The 20,653-nt window shown below is 50.7% G+C and overlaps 1 protein-coding gene across 3 annotated transcripts; it reads right to left on the reverse strand.

Annotated features, from left to right (window-relative positions):
* Positions 1–364: 364 nt before the first annotated feature.
* HOPX (HOP homeobox) lies at positions 365–20,163 on the reverse strand. 3 transcript variants are annotated; one of them, XM_038759527.1, is made up of 3 exons: positions 20,084–20,163; positions 3,271–3,433; positions 365–923 (listed from the first exon to the last, which is right to left on the reverse strand). In XM_038759527.1, exons 2-3 carry the CDS (start codon positions 3,409–3,411, stop codon positions 846–848), a joined length of 219 nt encoding a protein of 72 aa, XP_038615455.1. In that variant the 5' UTR covers positions 3,412–3,433; positions 20,084–20,163; the 3' UTR covers positions 365–845. The 3 variants fall into 3 exon arrangements, with proteins under 3 accessions (XP_038615455.1, XP_038615454.1, XP_038615453.1); XM_038759526.1 differs by lacking the exon at positions 20,084–20,163 and adding an exon at positions 19,890–20,033; XM_038759525.1 differs by lacking the exon at positions 20,084–20,163 and adding an exon at positions 16,554–16,695.
* Between the last annotated feature and the right edge of the window lie 490 nt (positions 20,164–20,653).

A 20,653-nucleotide genomic window follows, 5' to 3' on the forward strand; every position in this document is an offset into this window, starting at 1 on the left:
GGGAGAAGTTGCACCTTCCCAGGTCCCCTTCCCAGCCTGCACCTGGTGGGCTCCACCTCCCCAGGATGGGTGATGAGAAATGGCTGTGTCTCTCAGGGTTGACCCAACTAATGTTCCCAAATCAGTTTTTAAAGTCAAATAAACCCGCTTCATGCCCCCCACCAATAACCCCCCAAATTACATGGATTTAAGAGGTTCTTGGATCTGGAGTTGCCCTATTAGATTCATGATTGTGGCCTGAATTACTGATGTCATGGGAATCCCGTAACAGGGCTCTCTGAGGGGTGAAGGGCTGGTTCCCCCTTCACCCTGCAATGTCTCCTGCTTGCTCCCATGAAAATCTGGGCACAAGAAGAGACCAACATCAAGTTCCAATAACATTATGGTTTTATTATGAATATCACTACCTCAGGAAAAAAAATAGTTCATTTAGCGAAATTAATTTAATAAGTGCATTTAAATAAGGAGTGTTGGAGGCAATTCTTCAGGGCTCCGTGGATGGGAGAGGGACTCTGGCCAGGGGATGGGGGGACAGCAGATAAGTTGAGAACTGGCCCACTTATGTGGACACGAACAGTGGGAAAATGTATCGAGAGAGCAGTCGGAGAAGGGCAAGATGCTCTGAGGGGGTCGGCCAGAGCTGCAGCATTTGCTGCTGCCCCTACACCAGGCCATGTGGGTTGCACCCTGAGCTACACTGCCTCTCCTGCACTCATTGTTCTCTGCGGGTTATGTACACTGGGAAAAAAACACTGTGTTAATAGCAAACGCTGGCCTTCGTTGACAGCAAGCCCCGGTGCCACAGGGGTCTTTGGGTGGCAGAGGGAGCCGGGCCTGGGTCCCGGTCAGTCGGTCACTGAGCCACACTCGGAAGGAAGCCCCTCGGACTGTCGCCACTGGGCAAGGCGCTTCTTGAACCATTTCTGGAAAGGAACAGAGTTCAAGGTGACACTGGGCAGTTTGGGGGAATCAGGGGAGGTCAAGTTAGAGCCAGGGATGAGCAGAGCTTGGGAGGAGCTTGGGAAGGAGCTTGAGGACGAAGGTTTCCAGGGGAATAATGCCCATGGTACCCACCACCCTGAGGGCATGGTCATGGTCCGAGCAGGAGTGCGAGCTGAGGACGGTCAGCCCGTCCTGCTCCATCTGTTCTCTCTGATGCTGTCAAGAAACAGTCCGGCTCCGAGGCAGGTCAGGAGCCTGTCCGATGAGGTCTGCAGTCCGAGGAACACGCTGTCCTCCGTGGGCCTGTCTTTTTCACCAAAGGCAGCTGGCAGCCGCCGCAGTCTCCACTTCACCAACCAGAAGGCAAGGTATCTGCTTGCAGCCCCTGACCACAAAGCATCTCTGATACAGTAGGATACTATGGAAAGGTCAGAGGCTCTGGGGTGAAGTTTCTGTTTTTTCTTTAGACCTGCTGCTTTCTCCCTCTGACACTCCTGCTGCTCCCCTTCCTGCTCCCCTCTGGGAACAAAGACAAGGGCAGGGAGTGGGGTGGGGAAAGAGATGGGGCAGGGAATCCTTGGGTCGGGGCAGCGGGGTGGGAAAGGAAATGGGAGTAGGAGGTCTTGGGGTGGAGTGATGGGGAGTGGGAGAAAGGTGGAGCAAGAGGAGGAGAAGGACCAGGACATGAAGCCCCAGGTTCGGAAAGTGGGGTGGGGAAGGAGATGGGAGCAGGTGGCCTTTCAGGGAGTGAGGGGGTGGGGGACAAAGAAGGAGGAGTAGGAGGAAGATCCGGACAGGAGGCTGAGACTTTGGGGTCCTTGGCTGCTGGTGAAGTCTGAGAGTGTGTGTGTGGCCCAGTTATGTGCTTCCTGTTGATAACCCCGCCCTAGACTAAAACAAGGGGCTCGCTCCAAAAGGTAAGTGATTAGGGGCCTGGCCAGCAGTTTGGGATCAAAACAGAAGACCATGAGGGGAGAAAGGTGAAACATCAGAGGAGCCCACTATCTTCCCCCATCAATGGATCAATCAATCAATCAATTGTATTTATTGAGTGCTTACTGTGTGCAGAGCACTGTACTAAGCGCTTGGGAAGTACAAGTTGGCAACATGTAGAGACAGTCCCTACCCAACAGTGGGCTCACAGTTTAGAATGGATGCCCAGGGGACCCCACCTCCCAGGAGGCAGTGGGCCCCAGAGGGCGCAAGGGCAGGGGATGCCCACTCTTGTTGTCTTGGCGATGGGGTCTTGGCTTGGGGGAGTCCCTCAGCTGGCTGACTCCACTTGCAGCAGGAGGTGTGAGCACAGGGAGCGGCAGTGGGAAGAAGTACAGGGGCCACTGTAATAAGTATCTGCCTAGGACAGAGACCACTGTCCCTCTTTGTCCATCCATCTGCCCCTCCATGCACAGCCCTTACAGGCCATCTTAGGAGGCTTCAGGGTACATCCATCCAGACCATCCCCCTGCATGCAGCCAAGTCTGCTCCAATGGCAACAGTCACTCCATCTGTCCTGTTCTCAACCTGTCTCTGCCATCTGCTTGATGATTGCGGGCGGCAATATTTCCTGCTTTCCAGCCCTTATGAGGCCATCCCCTGAACCTTACTAGATGGGCACAGTTGCCAACCAGAAGCTGATCAGGTTGTTTCAGGTGACCAGAAGGCCCAGAAACCTGAGCTCGGTTCAGGGGGCAGCCTGGCCCGGCCCAGCTCGGAGGGTGGCCCCATCTGGCTCAGAGGGTGCCCGGCTAGGAGGGCAGCCTGGCCAGGGAGCCAGCACCAGGGAAGTTGCCACTGCTGGGAAACAATCAGCGCAGAGGAAAACTGTGTCCACCCATGACCACCAGCCAGGGGGGAAAAACGCATCCGGAAATTCCCCGGGGATGGGACATGGCGTGGGGAGGGGCAAAAATTTGGAAAAAAAAAGAGGAAGAGATAGTGCTCTAAGGGAGGGGGAGAGGCCGCTCATCACTTGAGGAAGGGGTGGGGGCAGAAGGGGATGTGTGATGAATAGAACTGGAGCAGGAGGAGGCACAAGCCATGAGAGGGGCTTAAGAAGGATAGAAGGGTGGGGGGGGGGGGTGAGGATGCTAGTGGGTAGATGAGGATGCTAGTGGGTAGATGTATAAAGTGGCAGAAATGGCTGGGGCGGGGCGGGGTGGGGGAGCTGAAAGGGTGGGAGGGGTGGAAGCAGTGGGAGCAAAGGGCAGGAAGCACGGGGCCAAGGGCTCGAGGGCCGGAGCAGGGGGTGCGGGGGTTCCGAAGCAGGGGCCTGATGAGGGATCAGGGGGTGGTAGGGCTTGGCCCTGGGGCCCGGGTCCGAGCACTCACCAGGGTCTCCTCTTCGGTGAGCCCCGCCTCGGCAGCGACGATGCAGAGCGTGGTGGGGTCCGGGTGCTTGTTGACTTTGTTGAAGCTGTGCTCCAGGATCTCCAGCTGGTCGGCCGTGGGACCGGCGCTCTCCGTGGCCATGGTCCTGGGCGGCGGCGAGGGGCTGCAACGAGGAGGCCGGCTGAGCCCCGGGGATCCGGGAGGGAGAGGCCAAGGGTCCGGGAGGACGTCAGGGGCTTAGGGTCCCTCCCCAAACCCAGCAGGGAATCCCTCCAAAGCAGGAATGGGCTGCTCCTCAGAAGACCCGCCCCCTCACTCTGCTATCATTTTCATTATTATTACTCTCTGGGCCTCAGTTCCCTCACCCGTAAAATTCATTCATTCATTCGATCGTATTTATTGAGCGCTTACTGTGCGCAGAGCACTGTACTAAGCGCTTGGGAAGTACAAGTTGGCAACATCTAGAGACGGTCCCTACCCAACAGTAGGCTCACAGTCTAGAAGGGGGAGACAGAAAACAAAACAAAACATATTAACAAAATAAAATAAATAGAATAAATATGTACAAATTAAATAAATAAATAGAGTAATAAATACGTACAAACATATATACATATATACAGGTGCCGTGGGGAGGGGAAGGAGGTAAGGCGGGGGGATGGGGAGGGGGAGGAGGGGGAGAGGAAGGAAGGGCTCAATCTGGGAAGGCCTCCTGGAGGAGGTGAGCTCTCAGAAGGGCTCTCCAGTGGGACAGGCACTGTGTCCAACCCGATTGGCTTGTATCCACCCCAGCGCTTAAGTACTGTGCCTGACACATAGTAAGTGCTTAATAAGTACCGTTATTATTATTGTTTTGTTATTAATAATAAGTATTATTATTAATTACAATGAATTAATTGGTCCTGCTGACCAGCTGGAGATACTGGAGCACAACTTCAACAAAATGAACAAGCACCCGGACCCCACCACACTTAATACCACTAATATTATTATTATTATAGTTTTGTTATTAATAATATTAATAATAATAATGGAATTTGTTAAGCGCTTATTATGTGCCAGGCACTGTACTAAGCGCTGGGGTGGATACAAGCAAATCGGGTTGGAAACGGTCCCTGTCCCACATGGGGTTCCTAGTCTCAATCCCCATTTTACAGATGAGGGAACTGAGGCACAGAGAAGTGAAATGACTTGCCCAAAGTCACACAGCAGGTAATTGGCAGAATGAGGATTAGAACCCAGGTCCTCTGACTCCCAGGCCAGGGCTCTTTCCACTAGACTACACTGCTTCTCTAGCTGAATGAGGAGAAGACACCTAGTAGAGAGCCAGGACCACTCGGGCCACTGTTCCTTGCCGGGTTTCGCTCCGACCTCTGAGAGGCAGCAAGGCCAGGGTCTTCCCGTCTCTCTCCGCCCACTGCCAATGGCCAAGCTGTGTTGGTGTATTTATAGCCCAGCAGGGCTCAGGGTGCTCGTCAGCCTCGCGCGCGCGTGCCCAATCTGTCCCTTTAGGCTCCAGCATCATTGCTAATACTCCAGGAATGTACACAGCCTGCCTGGGAATGGAGCTTGCGATTTAAAATAAACACTCAGTGAAGTCATGGAGCAAAGGTCTGTGCTGATCTAGGTGCCAAAATGCACTGGCTTGCTCTTCAATCATCCATAGTATTTTCGGAGAGCCTCCAATAGGCAGTGCTTGGGAGAGGACCCCATTCCGGCCCACAAGGAGCATACAGTCTAGAGACTCCTCAGATTCCTCTGGATCTGGAGATGGCTAGCCCACACTGTAGTGTAGGTCCCTGGGCTGAGACTACTTGGGTCTGCCTGTTTCTCCCAGGGTGACATCTGTTCCAATTCCTCATCTCCAGCCATCTTCCGTCACCCATATCCCCTGCAAATCTGCATAGTCTATGCCTCACACAGCTGAAAAATCTGTTTTTATTATGCTGGCAAGAGGTGGCATAAGCAGAGGCACAGGGACGGAGTCTGTCGTTGGGAAGGACGGAGGAGTCTTGGGTCTGAGACTTCAGGCTGGAGACCCTGCCTAAGGGAGCTGATTCCAGTGCTGGTGGTTTGCAGGAAGCCACTAGTACTCTTTCATCCTGGCCTATCGTGTTTCCACTGGGGCTCAGGCTCACCTTTGTGCTTGGATTTGCATCCTTTATTCACCCCACATCACTTACATACACATATATGTAATTTAGTTATTTATATTAATGCCTGTCTCCCCTAATAATAATAATGATTTTGGTATTTGCAAAGCATTTACTCTGTGCCAAACACTATACTAAGTCCTGGGGTGAATACAAGCAAATCAGGTTGGACACAGTCAATGTCCCACATGGGGCTCACAGTCTTAATTTCCATGTTATAAATGAGGGCGCCCAGAGAAGTGAACTGACTTGCCAAAGGTCACACAGCAGACAACTGGCAGATCCAGGACTAGAACCCAGGCCCACGGGTCCAGGCCAATGCTCTACCCATGCTTCTCAAGACTGTAGACTGTCGCTGCTCTGTAACCTCTGAACCGCAAGTTCCTTGTAGCCAGGGAACAGGTCTACCAACTCTGTTATAGTGTTCTCTCTGTTATATTGTGTACTCTGTTATAGCATACGAAGCAATCAATTGGTAGCATTTGACCCAGAGGCTGCATATGACCCACTGCTCTGCCCAGCAGGAGTAACAGACAATAGAGTGTGAGGTTGCCTTGTGCAATGATGAGATCAAGCTTATTAGCCCATTGTGAATGTAACAAGTTTGCACAAAAAGCCACATGAAGGGTTATTTCCGCAATAAATTCCAAAGTCATTTCATCGTGAGCACCAAAAATAAAATGTGTGTCAGAGGACCTGGGTTCTAATCCCAGCTATTTTACTTGTCTGCTGTGTGACTTTGGGCAAGTCACTTCAATTTTTCTTTGTGCCTTAATTACTTTATTTGTAAAATGGGGATTAAATTCTCCTCTCTCTGACTTAGACTTTGAACCATATTTGGGACACCTGATTGTCTTGTGTCTACCCCCGTGCTTAGAACAGCGCTTGATACACAGTAAGTGCTTAACAAATACCATAAAAAAAAGTGCATGGTGGGAAAGTCACGACACAGTAACCAGTGGCTCCAGGGAAACTGAAGGACTAGCTGGAAGTTGGTTTGAAGACCCCTCCATGGCTACCAAGATTTGATACAAATTTTTATGTTAGCATTATGTACATCACTGGCAGAACACTTTACCCCTGGCCAATCATTGCAATTTTACCATGCTAAACACTGTCAACTTTCAGAAACACGAAGGAACACTCAGTTCTGGACAGTGCATGCCGTCAGGCTGAGGCGGAGGCTGGAAGGCGTAACAGCATCAGCCATGAGCGATGCCACGGGCACACACTCGACCGTTTCTACCTGTGCCAAGCTGGGGATCATGTCTTACCGGGACAGATGTGTGTTGTGGGGAGCCGGCCCCTCTGACCCTTCCATCATGCCCCACCCAAATCGTGCAGCAAAGACATGTGTTCGGCAGAGCAGGCCGGCCCTGCCCCGGCCCTGCCTCATGACCATGCACACTCTCGGCCTGCCGGAGCCCAGGTTTCTGTCCCACACCTGGACCAGAATGGACTAGGGGCACACCCTCCCAACAACGTGTGTCTTTCTGGCACATCACGACATTGTACAGTTATGAGTACGACAGCGGGAGCCTTCCTTAGAACCCAGCTACCTTCCCCCATCTCAGCCTCTATGGCCAGAGGGGTGGGATGGGTCCAGTGCCACCGCTCAGAAAACCCAGACCCCGAAACTCAACAGGAGCACACACCTGTGAGGACAGCAGCGAGTATGACACCAATCACCATTTTGGAGGCAAACGGGATTTTTTTTTAAAGGTAGCCCTTTCTTAACAGTTTGAGCTTTAAAAAAATCCAGAAGAGATTGCTTTTTTTTTAAGTATGGATAGCTTGTTTTTTCCATATGGTCAAACTCAAAAAACAGCTGAAGGTTATTCTTTTCCTTGAACTTTCCTGAGAAACGCACCCTTGGGCTGAAGCCAAGCTCAGAGAAGCTCAGCTTTGAAGGAAAAACATATTTTACAGCCAAGGGGCAGAAAGTACAGTGAAAATCATTTTACATCCACTAGTGGCCCATTCCAAGAGCCATGAGGATTAATAGAATGGAAAGTTGGTTGTCATTTAGAGTGACAATTTGTGCTATAGAAGCAGCATAACTTAGTGGAAAGAGCGCGGGATTGAGACCCAGGTTTTAATCCCAGCTATGCCACTTATCCTTTTTATGATCCTGGACAAGTCACTTCCTTTCTCTGGGTCTCAGTTTCCTCATTTGTAAAATGTGGATAAAGGTTGATTGTGAGCTTTCTGTGGGATGGGGAATGTGTCTGTCCTGATAATCACATATTTATTACACATTTACTCTATGCCAAGCACTGTTCTAACCACCAGGATAGTTACAAGATAATCAAGTCAGAGACAGTCCCTGTCCCACAAGGGGCTCACAGTCCATGGCGGGGATAGATAACATACTTGTACTTCCCAAGCACATAGTACAGTGCTCTACACCCAGTAAGCGCTCAATAAATATGATTGAATGAATGAATAACAGGAATCGATGAGGTAACTGAGGGAGCGCTTAGTACAGTGCTCTGCACATAGTAAGCGCTCAATAAATACGATTGATTGATTCCCCAAGGTCAAACAAGAGGTTAGAAAAACAGAAAAGCAGCGTGGCCTAGTAGGAGCACAGGCCAGGGAGTTGGAAGACCGGGGTTCTAATCCCAGCTTTCTCACTTGTCTGCTGTGTGACTTTAAGCTCATCTGTAAAATGGGGATTAAGACTTTGAAGTCTGACGTAGGACCTGGACTGTATCTAATCGATTAGCTTTGTATCTATTCCAGCGCTTAGTACAGTACCTGATACATAGTATGCCCTTAACAAATACCATTTTAAAAAAGTGGGTGGAACTGGGATTAGAAATCAGTTCCCCTCACTCTCAGGCTGGTGCTTTTTCCACTAGGCCAATTTGCCACAGAGCTTCCTCCTTATGAACAACAGAATGCTCCCGGTACTGGCTGCTTCTAAACTCCCAACAATTACCCTCTCACAGTGCCCCTCAAAACTGGCTGCAGTCTAACACAGGAAGCGTCTCACTCCTCAGGCAGAGGACAGATAAGGGTCCCCAGCCAAACCTCCAGTTTCTGCATGGTCAAGTGCTCTGAAACCTGGAAATTTCCTGTTGGACAGCAGTGAAGGTGCTTACATGCTGCTTTTGGTGTGCCGAAGCATTAATCCAATATCTCCCATAAAAATGACCACAAAAATGATTATCTTGATAAAGCATCCCTACACCTAAATGGTTGATGAAAGATGAGCTGAAACAGGGGAAACCCAGAGTCAGAGAAACACTTTGAGAATGCTGAAAGCTCAGCCTCAGACGATTCAGCATCTCGGCTGAAAGCTGAGACCCTACAGCAGACAGAGAGCAGAACAACACTGCATGTGAGAAAGCTATGATTCTTTTTGAGCAGCTTCGAAAAGATCAAGTGTCGACGAGGCAAAAGTGGGAAGAGCACCAGGCATGGCAACAAACCAGCATACCAAGCCATGAGACAGCACGTTGTGTGAGCATAGTCTGGCCTGGACTGCAAGGCCTGGATTGGCGCTACTCTCTCTCTCTCTCTCTCACTCTCTCTCTGTGACTCCCACGATGGATATTTCCTTTGAGTCAGTCCAAAAGACAGCCATATCTCTATTCATTCATTTCTTCCTGGAGTAGTAAAACCATTTAATAATGACACCATTGATGAAGCACTTTCTGTGAATGTAATAACTGTGCTAACCACTGGCATAGAGAGGCAATGTATACTCGCTGTGGGCAGGGAACATGTCTACCAACTCTGTTCTGTTGTTCTCTCCCAAGTGCTTACTACAGTGCCTTGCGTATAGTAAATAATCAGTAAATACCACTGATTGACAATCAGGCTGTACAAAATCGCAGTGCCATTGCAACTCCTGGCTTACTGTAATTCCCGAGGTCTACTGCATACAGTTGCCCTTAGCTGACATTGCAGGTATTAAAGACTCCAGAGCTACACTGTGTCCTGGAAACCAGGGGAAGGCACAGTGCACAGTGACTTGGGAAGGGATCTAAATAAGTAAGAAAAAAAAACAACAGTTGAGAGACTTCCAGTAGTGAATTACTCAGAACTGTAGTCATAAACTGCCTTGTGTAAACATCAGGGTTTTTTTCTGCGACAGCTCATCCAGAGACTTGCATGTTGGAACAGGTGTAAATGGAGAAAGACAGTCATTAGCTGCGTGTTTCTTTGATGGAATACTGTGTAAATTAGGCGGTGGTATCTGGTTACCCTTGTTAGGAAACAAATGGGCGTATAAATTAATGAATAGCTCTACTTGATTCCAGGGAATACCATTTTCATAACATCCTTAGCGGCAGAGATCTAATGGGTTGTCCCGCCCTCAATGGCTGAATCACAAACAGCAGAAGCACTTCAAAGCTCAGTGAGAAGGACAGAAGGCTGGGCAGGAACATTTCGACCCAAAAGTTCCCCGAAGGCACGGACCGTGTCTGTTCTTTCTTTCTAACTCCCTCGGGTGTCTTGGCCCTGGACTCTACTGCAGGTCCGCAATAACTGGCGAGAAGGATGACAACCTGACCCTTGGGGAAAGAGAGAGGTTTGGGGTAGAGTCCGGACTGGGTGAGAGTGAGGACATCCAAACTGATTTTGCTCTGCCTGGTCAGCTGAATGCCAGACCGCTGAGTGAATTGCATCACCTTCTCTGCTTCGGAAATGACACCAGACCTCCAGGAAACCTAGGAAAAGGGATGTACTGCAAGTCACAGGACTTGGATTCTAATCCCGGCTCCACCACTTACCTGCTTGGTGACCTTGGGCAGTCACAAATAATAAATAATAATGTTGATATTTGTTAAGCGCTTATTTTGTGCCAAGCACTGTTCTAAGCGCTGGAGGAGATACAAGGTTATTAGGTTGTCCCACATGGGGCTCACAGTCTCAATCCCCATTTTACAGATGAGGTAACTGAGGCACAGAGAAGTGAAGTGACTTGCCTAAGGTCACACAGCTGACAAGTGGCAGAGCGGGGATTAAAACCCATGACCTCTGACTCCCAAGCCCAGGCTTTCTCCACTAAGCCACGCTGCTTCTCGATATCTCAGTTTCCTCATTTGTTAATGTAGGGATCCAATGTCGGCTCGCCGATCTACTTAAACTGTGAGCCCCATGTGGGATAGGGAACCTATCTAGTGATTTTTTTTTGTATCTACCCTGGTTACATAGTAAGTCCTTAACAAATATTATTATTGTTTTATTAGAGTGATCACCGGACCTCCAGACACATGTGCAGTAATATATGTTATGCTGGACACACAGCCTAGCGTGGTGATGCCACATGCACCGTTTTGTAGAAGTCTTTCCAAATCTGCCCATACCTAGAGTGTGTCACCAGAAAGACCCCTGACCTCCACCTCTTCCCTCCAGAGCCTCTGTGTCTACCTCCCAGGTCCCAGTGAACATGGGCACCTCTTATGAGACACAGCACTTGGCAGCAAAGGGAAGCTGGTGCTGAAACTAAAAATGTCCAATGCAAAGGGGACTGGTGCCTGATAAGAGACAAATTGGCTGGACACTGGACTGTCCCTACCAGATTAAAGGTAAACTGGGCTACTGGACACTCTGGATGCAAGACTGGTGGACTTCCCCACCACAGGGCAGTTACGGCATGAACCACTTTGATCTCCCTGGTGGATGGGGAGGAGGGTGTTGTTCTACAGCGTCACAGGTAGAAGCTGCCAGAGTCACAAGTACAGAAGGAACTGGGGTAAGATTCTGCTCGGGCAGCTTTCCAGCTGCTCATGGCTAGCCTATTCCAGAAATCCTGTGGTTTCAAACAGACCAAAAAAGAGGCGGCCTTCAAAAGCCCTCTAAGTGGTCTCTGCAATCTAGTTTACTAAAACTTCCTGCTTGAGACTCCATTCATGTCCTTCCCGCTAGCCAGGAAGGCCTTACACACCTGCCAATTCAGGAAGTTTCTTCCTTGCTACAAAAATTTCACTTTGGAAAGTGCCTGATGTTACATTTGATTTGAGTGAAGACTATGGGCTTCAAAGCAGATAGAACAGCAGGCAGGGTGACTCGAGGGAAATGGAGACAGGTTACAGACTTTTCAATTTGCACAAGCAAATTTAGGCAAAGTCTTCCAAGGGCTCCTTTGGTGAATTTCCATTTCCACCTGCAGAAAGCAAGCTCTGGTAGGGTTTAGCGATTGGAAAATCCACACAGAGCTTCTAGTTTCTGGGACCATACCTGGAGAAGCCTTTCCCAAACCCTGTTTTCTAGCTCCAGCTACCCCATCAGCACTGACGCTCTGTGGCCTTCCCGATCAGGTCAGAGGCCAAAGCTGTCCGTCCCTGCGGCTGTGCCACCGAAGCAGCCCAGTTGAGCGATCCCTCATATTCGGCTCCGGGGATGACAGCTGGACTTTTGGGCAAGGAGCTAGGAGCTAGAGAGGCACACATCCCCTTCTTCTTCCTCCCTGTAATTGACTATAGTGTCTGTCTCAGCTAGACTGAGCTCCTCAGGGGCAGGAATCCTAAGCACTTGATATAGTGCTCTGCACAAAAGTAGATTGTAAGCTCCTTGAGGGCAGGGATCATGTCTACTAACTGTATTGGTCTCTCCCAAGCACATAGACTAGTCCCCAGTAGGCCGTCAATACATACTATTGATAGATGCATTAGGAAAGAGCATGGGCTTGGAAATCAGAGGACTGGAGTTCACCACTTATCTGCTGTGTGACCTTGGGTAAAACACTTAACTTCTCTGTCCCTCAGTTTCCTCATCTGTAAAATGGGGATTGAATACCTGTTCTCCATCCTACTTAAAACTGTGAGCCCCATTTGGGACAAATTATCTTGTATCTACTCTAGGGCTTAATAAGGTGCCTGGCACAGAGTAAGGGCTAAACAGATACCAGGTTACTGTCATTATTTTTATTATCTGAAGGTGAGAACTCTAAAGGGCCATGTTGTAAGGCTTTGGAGATTCTTGGTTGTATCAAACTACTGAGGTGTCAAACACGTCTTAGTTGTACAGAAGTTCCCTCTTGTAAAATGGAATAATGATAAGTGCCATCTTTATTGTTAAAATGTCCATGTTACATTTCCAGGGCTGCCTATGGTGGAGAGGTACCAGGGAGCCCTCTGGCAATTCAGCCTGGACCACGGGGGGTGGGGTGTGGGGGGGGGGGACAGAGAGAGAGAGAGAGAGAGAGAGAGAGAGAGAGAGAGAGAGAGAGAGAGAGAGAGAGAGAGAGTGTGTGTGTACTGGGGACGGCTTTCACACTTGCGATTTCTAAGTTACAGCATTAGCCTCTTGAGGGCAGGGAACATTCCCTGGGCTTCTGTTGCAGCTCCCAAGTGCTGAGCACTGTGCCTTCACTCAATAAGTGCTCAGGACATTCCAGTGGGCCAGATTCAAGAACGGGCTGCGATTTTTGGAAGGAAGTGATGGGCCAGCCAGTCAAGCCTAAGGAACCAAAAGGGTCGGGACTGAGTGTCTTCTGCCAGCCGGACCCCCAGGCTGAGTCAGAGGCACAGGGATCCAGTCCCTTGATGAGGCGCTCCTTCCTTCCCGCTGACTCTAACGATGAAAGAGACTTCAGGGTCAGGTGGTCTGCCCCTGGCCTCTTTACAACACTGATTAAGCACTTACAGTGTTCCAAGCATCATGTCAAGCACTGAGGGTAAGATGGAATAATCAGCTTGGACACTGTCTGTGTCCCTCATGGAGCTCATAGTCTAGAAAGAGGGAGAGCAGTGATCTCTTCCAGAGAGGAAACTGACTACCAGAGAGATGAAGTGAACTGCCCAAGGTCACATAGCACGTCAGTGGCAGAGTTGGGACTAGAACCCAGTTCTTCTGACTCCCAGTCCTGTGCTCTTTTTATAGGCCACGAACCAGTGTGACCACAAGTGGGCCTCACCCCGACACCCTTCTTCTGTTCCACGTGCTTCTGGTTCATACAATAAAAACAGCAGACACAAAGGCTTCCAGGGCCGTATCTGTGCCAGGCAGGGGTCAGACCAGCTGGACACCGGACAGTCCCTGCGGGATGAAGTCAGATGACAGGCCACTTTATGGAGGAAGAAGGAGGGAAACCAGATGGACACTGACTGGACTGTCACTGCAGGATAACTGGACCAGTGGCCACCCAATTGTTACTCTCATTCTCTAGCTTGGTTTCCTTGCAGCATCATCCCGTAACCACAATTCCAACCTCCCTTGCCAGAGCAGAGAAGACTGAGAGATCGCTGGCACATCCTCCCTGCCCACCCAGAGTGGAACCACAAGCTTCAGAGGCTATTATTGGAGGGCTGGGCCTACCACTGGGCTGGAGGCTCCTCGGGTAAACACAGTGAGTGTCAGCCGAGATGCTGGGGAGACTTAAACAGACCCAATCAATCAATCAATCAATCATATTTATTGAGTGCTTACTATGTGCAGAGCACTGTACTAAGCGCTTGGGAAGTACAAATTGGCAACATATAGAGACAGTCCCTACCCAACATTGGGCTCACAGTCTAAGAGGGGGAGACAGAGAACAAAACCAAACATACTAACAAAATAAAATAAATAGAATAGATAGGTACAAGTAAAATAAATAAATAAATAAATAGAGTAATAAATATGTACAAATATATATACATATATACAGGTGCTGTGGGGAAGGGAAGGAGGTAAGATGGGGGGGGTGGAGAGGGGGAGGAGGGGGAGAGGAAGGAAGGGGCTCAGTCTGGGAAGGCCTCCTGGAGGAGGGGAAGGAGGGAAGGAGATGGGGAAGGAGATGGGAAAGGAGGAAGGAAGGAGAAAGGAAAGGAGGAGGGAAGGAGGAGGGAAGGAGATGGGGAAGGAGGAGGGAAGGAGATGGGGAAGGAGGAGGGAAGGAGATGGGAAAGGAGGAGGGAAGGAGATGGGAAAGGAGGAAGGAAGGAGAAAAGAAAGAGTGCGGGAGACCCAGGAACCGGCAGTCCTGTTCCACTGTCAGCAGACAGGCCTGGGCAACAGTTTTCAAAGACCGGCCAGCAGCTCTGGCTTCTCCCTGCTTGGGCTGCACTGAGCACTTTGAAGATTGTCAGTGGCATTGAAAGCGGCATCCAATGATTGACTGATTGATTGATTGAGCCAATGGAAAATTCTCCACTAAGAGCTACCCCTTGCTGCAGAGGAGGGGAGCTCCTGGCCAGTGGGAGGAAAGATCTGCTACCTCAGAACAGGAACTCAATCTAATCCATCAGAAAATGAGAACAGTAAGTAAGCAGCTATGCACTGGGGTGGGGGCCAGATGGGCGAGTTTAGCAGGAAAACCCTTTTTTTACCCCAAAAGAATCAAGACCTTAGATGGTCCATCTCTTTCCCTTAGGGAGGCTGCCCAAGAAGGCCAACATCACAGGCTCACACCCACTATGTGCTCTATCCACTAAATGGGAGCAGAAGAAAGAAGGCCCTGGGAGTAAGAAGGGCTTGGGTTCTAATCCCAGCTCCGCCATATGCCCGCTGTGTGACCTTGGGCAAGTCACTTAATATCCCTGGGCCTCAGTTACCTCATCTGTAAAATGGGGATTAAGAATCTGAGCTGATGTGTCCAACTTGATTAACTTGTATCTACCCCAGCACTTAGAACAGTGTTTGGCACAGTAAGCACTTAACAAGTACTATCATTATTGTTATTATTAATATTATCCTGCTTCCACTGTTGGAGACAGAATCCTGGCCTGACTTGAGCTGACCCAGGAATCCCAAGAACACAGCCACCTTGTAAGAAGTGAGCAACTCAGTAAAGAATGATTGGGCCATCAGCCGACTGATCCATCCATCCATCCATCCATCCATCCATCCATCCATCCATCCATCAATAGCCTTGTGCTGAGAAACTTCATAACTGACTCCTGTATCAATCCCTAGTCTCTGCATTAAACAATTCTCTCCAAGGAGCCCGGAATAACTTTGAAGAGGAGCTTGTCAGCCTCAAAACATCTCATGGGAAGGAAGGGCAGGGAAAAATACTTTCCATTTTACAGATGGGGAAACTAAGGTGGGGCTGAAAATGGAACTCAAACTTCTTCAGCCAGAGCAGGACTCCCTGCCTGCCTGACCATGCTGCCTTTTTCAGCAGACATGTCCGCTGCTGCCCGGGGTTCTACGGGAGATGGGATTTCATTATGCCAAGGGCGGGCTTGGCCCCCTGCCAGCCTAAGGAGAGTGTCAGCATGGAAGATACCTGCCTTGTCCTGTACATACACCGCCGCCCTCCTGCAGACCTGGGACACAGTGTACCCTCCCCACCCCTCCTTGCTCCCCAGCCCTCCTCGCCCTTTCCTGCCCCCGTCGCTGCCCCTTCTCACCCCCTGCACCCCTTCCCTCCTGCAGTCCGTGTTTGTTCATGGTTACTAGGCAGTGGAATCCCAAACAGTTAGGCAAGGTGTAAAGCAGCCCTCCAATCAACAGCTCCCTCACCACGCCCAGTTCTGCAGTTCTCAATGCCCAGAACCTCCCTCCATAGCATGCCCTTTAAAACTTCTCTAACTAACTAAATAACTCACTAACATAACTCCACATCAGTCAGGTGGGAGCTGCGGTTTCTAAGATGGGCAAAAAAGGCTTTAAAAAATCATTCCTGCTGTAAACAATCTGAAAGCCAGTTCACCCTCGCCTCCTACTTACTTAAATTTTTAGAGCTAAAGTCAGAGGACCCAGGGGCAAATAGGAGAGTCCAGATGTCAGTGACCCAAGTGACCTTCTCCTCAGTGGCTGGGACTGGGCTAGGGGTCAGGGATCCTGGGTTCGAGTTCTGGCTTTGATTTCATTTCCTGCCTCCATAGCTCCATTAGTAAAATGAGTCTGATTCTTGCCCCTCCCTTCCTGGCCAGGAGAGGTTCTGAGGATAAAAGACAATGAGGTGGTGAGATTGTGGACGTGACTGTGTTTAGGTGCACAGTAAGAGAGCCACTTCACAATTTTATCATATCGTTCATAATTTCATCAAGCATAAGCACATCAATCACACAGTAACCATTCAGTAAATACCACCAATTGATTGACGATTGAACTAGGAAGGAAGAATTTTAATGAAAAATGATGGAACCCCCATTTTATCATCAGCCCCTTTTGCAACTCCAATCGACAGAGATGGACGCATTTCTGCTAGCTGATTGCATTAATAATCCAAAGATCACCTCCTTCCTGCTCCAGCAACTCCAAGCTGAAGACGGAACTCGTCTCACCTCCCCTCCCCAGCACGTCCTTTCCTTTGGCTCCTGCTTGGGATGAAATCTGGGAGCTGTGGAGCTCGGCCCGCCTCCCCAGATCAATCCTTGCCCAGCGGCCGGTTGTACCGACCTAGAAAGCTTCACCTGCCCCCACGGCCAGGGGTGCCAGGCCAGTGTACCCTGCCTAACCCCAAGGCCTCCCAGGCTCCAGAAGGGCTCTGACGTGCCGCCTCCAGCAGGGCTCTGACGCAGGGAGGAGCTGATAGGCACCACAGCCACATGACTGCTCTCTGAGCCAAGAGGTGAACGGGGCACCGGCCGGAGCCCCAACCTTGTGGTGAGCAGGCAGGGCCGGGGCAGCAGGGCAGCAGGGAGCTCCTCCAAGCACACGAGCCCTGGGTCTCTCAACTGGACTTCAGCCGGTCTAATAATAATGATAATAACAATAATAATGATAATAACAATTGTGGTCTTTGTTAAGCACTTACTATGTGCCAGGCACTGTATTAAGCACTGCGGTGGATACAAGAAAATTAGTTCTAGTCTCCATTGGGTCCCAGTGAGTGGTGATTTTGATTGTCGTGGGGAGGGCGTCTCACCTCCCCCCCTCCTCGGCCCGCCCCATTAATGTTTGGAGAAGCACCCCGAAGAACTGCAGTGCTGACAAGGTGCAGCAAGCTTCTAGCACCAGCATGGCCTCTGGCCACGGCCCGGTCCTTCACATCTCTGGGCCTTGGTTTTCTCATCTGTAAAATGGGGATAGTAGGGGCAGGAGTAGTAATATTTACTGAGCACCCATCTGGCACAGTACATTGTACCAGGTACTTGGGAAGTACAAAATGAATAAGAAACAGGTTCCCTGCCCACAGGGAGTGGACACTCCCACCTACTTCCTCCGGAGGAAGATATGAGGACACACTGGATAGCCGGGCTGGGAGCCAGCAAGAGCCCTGCTGGAGAAAAGGCTGCTGGGGGCAGCTGGGCCCAACGGGATGCAGCACTGGGGCCTGTGGAGCAGCCTGGGAGCTCCGAGGATGTTAGTTTAGGAGAAGTTAATTTCACCGTGACAGATCTGCTCCCAGAGCTGCCAAAGTCCAGCAAAGAAACACCCTCTTTCCCCAGCACATAAACCAAATTTCTCTACTAGCCTGGCTTCCTCTGCTGTTATATTTTCATATAACTACGAAAAGTTAACATATAGCTGCTTTCTGCCCCTGCCCCTTTCCCCACACCCACTTTCCCGGCACTCAGTGCAGGGCTTTGCACATAGTAGGCGCTTAACAAATACTAGCACTATTACTAGGGGAAAGGTACAGGAAATGTGCCTACCAACTCTGATGTATTGTACTCCCCCAAGCGCCTAGTACTGTGCTCTGATGGCTTTATTGATGACCTAACCTGCTGCTTGAGGAACGCAGCCTGGCCTGGTGGGAAAAGCACGGGTCTGGAAGTCAGAAGACCTGAGTTCTAATCCCAGATCCCTGAAGTCTCTGCTGTGTGACCTTGGGCAAGTCACTTAACTTCTCTGTGCCTCAGCTCCCTAATCTGGAAAATAGGCGTTGAGATAATGAACCCCCACATGAGACATGGACTGTGGCCAACCTGATCACTTGTCTCTACCCCAGCACTTAGTACAGTGGCTGGTGCATAGTAAATGCTTAAAGAATGTCATTAAAAAAAAAAGGCTGCGCCAAGAAGAAGCAGCATGGCCTAGTGGCAAGAGCACGGGCTTGGGAGTCAGAAGACATGGGTTCTAATCCCTGCTCCGCCACTCATCTGCTGTGTGACCTTGGGCAAGTCACTTCACATCTCTGGGCCACGGTTCCTTCATCTGTAAAACGGCGATTAAGACTGTGAGCCCCATGTGGGACCACCTGATTCCCCTGTATCTACCCCAGCGCTTAGAACAGTGTTTGGCACATAGTAAGCGCTTAACACAAACCATCATTAGTAGTAGTAGCGGGAGCCTTCACCGCCCGCCTCGCCCGTGCCCCTCCATCCAGCAGCTCCCCTCCACCTGCCTTGAGCCCCAACTGGCAAGCTCTGGGCTGCGTCTTAGACACTCCGTTTCGCTCTGAGCGATTCCAAGTGCGATCTTTAGCGGGGAAAATCGTCCGGGGAGAAGTCCAGGGCAGCACGTCCCCAAGTCCAGTCCAGCACGTCCCCACCGCCCCTTCCCCGGGGGGTTCCCCGTGGTTTCCCAGACTGAGCCCCTTCCTTCCTCTCCCCCTCGTCCCCCTCTCCATCCCCCCATCTTACCTCCTTCTCTTCCCCGCAGCACCTGTATATATGTATATATGTTTGTACATATTTATTACTCTATTTATTTTACTTGTACATATCTATTCTACTTATTTTATTTTGCTAGTATGTTTGGTTTTGTTCTCTGTCTCCCCCTTTTAGACTGTGAGCCCACTGTTGGGTAGGGACTGTCTCTCTATGTTGCCAACTTGTACTTCCCAAGCGCTTAGTACAGTGCTCTGCACACAGTAAGTGCTCAATAAATATGATTGATTGTTTGATTTCTGTTTACTGCGCTGAAAGGAACTGGTCCCAGCGGGTGATGGCCCCATAACCGACAGCAGGTGCCGGCTGCCGGTCCCGGAGGGCCCCAACCACCCCGGGGACAGCGCGGCGCACAGTTGCCGCCCTCGATCTGGCTATAGGGCGGCCGGCGAACCCGGGCCTTGCGCATCCGGAGCCCAGGCATCCCGGCCGGGCTGGCAGGACCGGCTGCTCCGGACGGATCTCTCTCTGTCTCTCTCTCTCTCTCACACACACACACACACATCATCAATCGTATTTATTGAGCGCTTACTGTGTGCAGAGCACTGTACTAGGCGCTTGGGAAGTACAAATTGGCAACATATAGAGACAGTCCCTACCCAACAGTGGGCTCACGGTCTAAAAGGGGGAGACAAAACCAAACATACTAACAAAATAAAATAAATAGAATAAATATGTACAAGTAAAATAAATAGAGTAATAAATATGTACAAACATATATACAGGTGCTACACACTCACACACACACACAAATACACCCCCCAAAACGGAGGCCACCTGAGACCCCCTCCTCCCCACTGGACACTCTGGCCCATCCCCGCTGCCCGGGCAGCTGGGCACCCGTCCTGGGCACCCCCGACCTGGTACCTCCTTCCCGACCGAGACGGCACAGCGAGGGTTGTTGGATTGCGAACGAATCCCCGCCGGGCCGCGGGGAGACGAACCAACCCTGCAGATGCCCAGGCCGCAGGCGGAGACCACCAACCCTGCAGATGCCCAGGCCGCAGAGAGAGAGACCACCAACCTGCAGATGCGACCAGCGCGATCTCCCTGCGGAGGCTTGGCGGGAGGATGGGGCGGCCTCGGATGGGCAGACCAACGGGATTTATATGGGTCTACGGAGTGGGCGTGGGCGTGTGTGTGTGTGTGTGTGTGTGTGTGTGTGTTTGTGTGTGTGTGTGCGCGCGCGCGCGCCCGCGCCCAACCACAAGCCGGTACCTGAAAAACCAGCAGCCCAGGCCAGAGGAGAGTGACGGCGGCCCGAATGTGGCTGCTAAATCTCTCCTAATTCAGGGCTGACCTTCAGTACGCTAGGGCAGAAGCCTCCAAAAACGCCGATGACCTTTCTTGCGGCTTCAGTCCCTGTCCCACCCCCACCCCGCCCTTTCTGACGGCCCACGTCCTCCCCCTGCCCTCCCTCCGCACATATATATGTATATGATGACATTTGTTAAGCGCTTACTATGTGCCAGGCACTGTTCTAAGCGCTGGGGGGGATACAAGGTGATCAGGTTGTCCCACGCGGGGCTCACAGTCTTAATCCCCATTTTACAGATGAGGTAACTGAGGCTCCGAGAAGTTAAGTGACTTGTCCAAGGTCACACAGCAGACATGTGGCGGAGCCAGGATTCGACCTCTGACTCCAAAGCCCGGGCTCTTTCCACTGAGCCACGCTGCTTCTCAAGCCAAGCTAGCTCAAGACAAGCTAGCTCCCTTCCTCCCTCCAAAGCCTTACTGAGAACTCATCTCCTCCAGGAGGCCTTCCCAGGCTGAACCCCCTTTTTCCTC

The sequence above is a fragment of the Tachyglossus aculeatus genome, chromosome 17, assembly GCF_015852505.1.
Source record: "Tachyglossus aculeatus isolate mTacAcu1 chromosome 17, mTacAcu1.pri, whole genome shotgun sequence".
In the NCBI taxonomy this organism is placed as follows: domain Eukaryota; kingdom Metazoa; phylum Chordata; class Mammalia; order Monotremata; family Tachyglossidae; genus Tachyglossus; species Tachyglossus aculeatus.

Excerpts from the sequence above, each read along its gene's own strand:
- HOPX (XM_038759527.1), bottom strand. The coding sequence starts at position 3,411 with ATGGCCACGGAGAGCGCCGGTCCCACGGCCGACCAGCTGGAGATCCTG. Across the intron at positions 924-3,270 it reads TCACCGAAGAGGAGACCCTG|AAATGGTTCAAGAAGCGCCT; the intron begins GTGAGTGCTCGG and ends GTTCCTTTCCAG.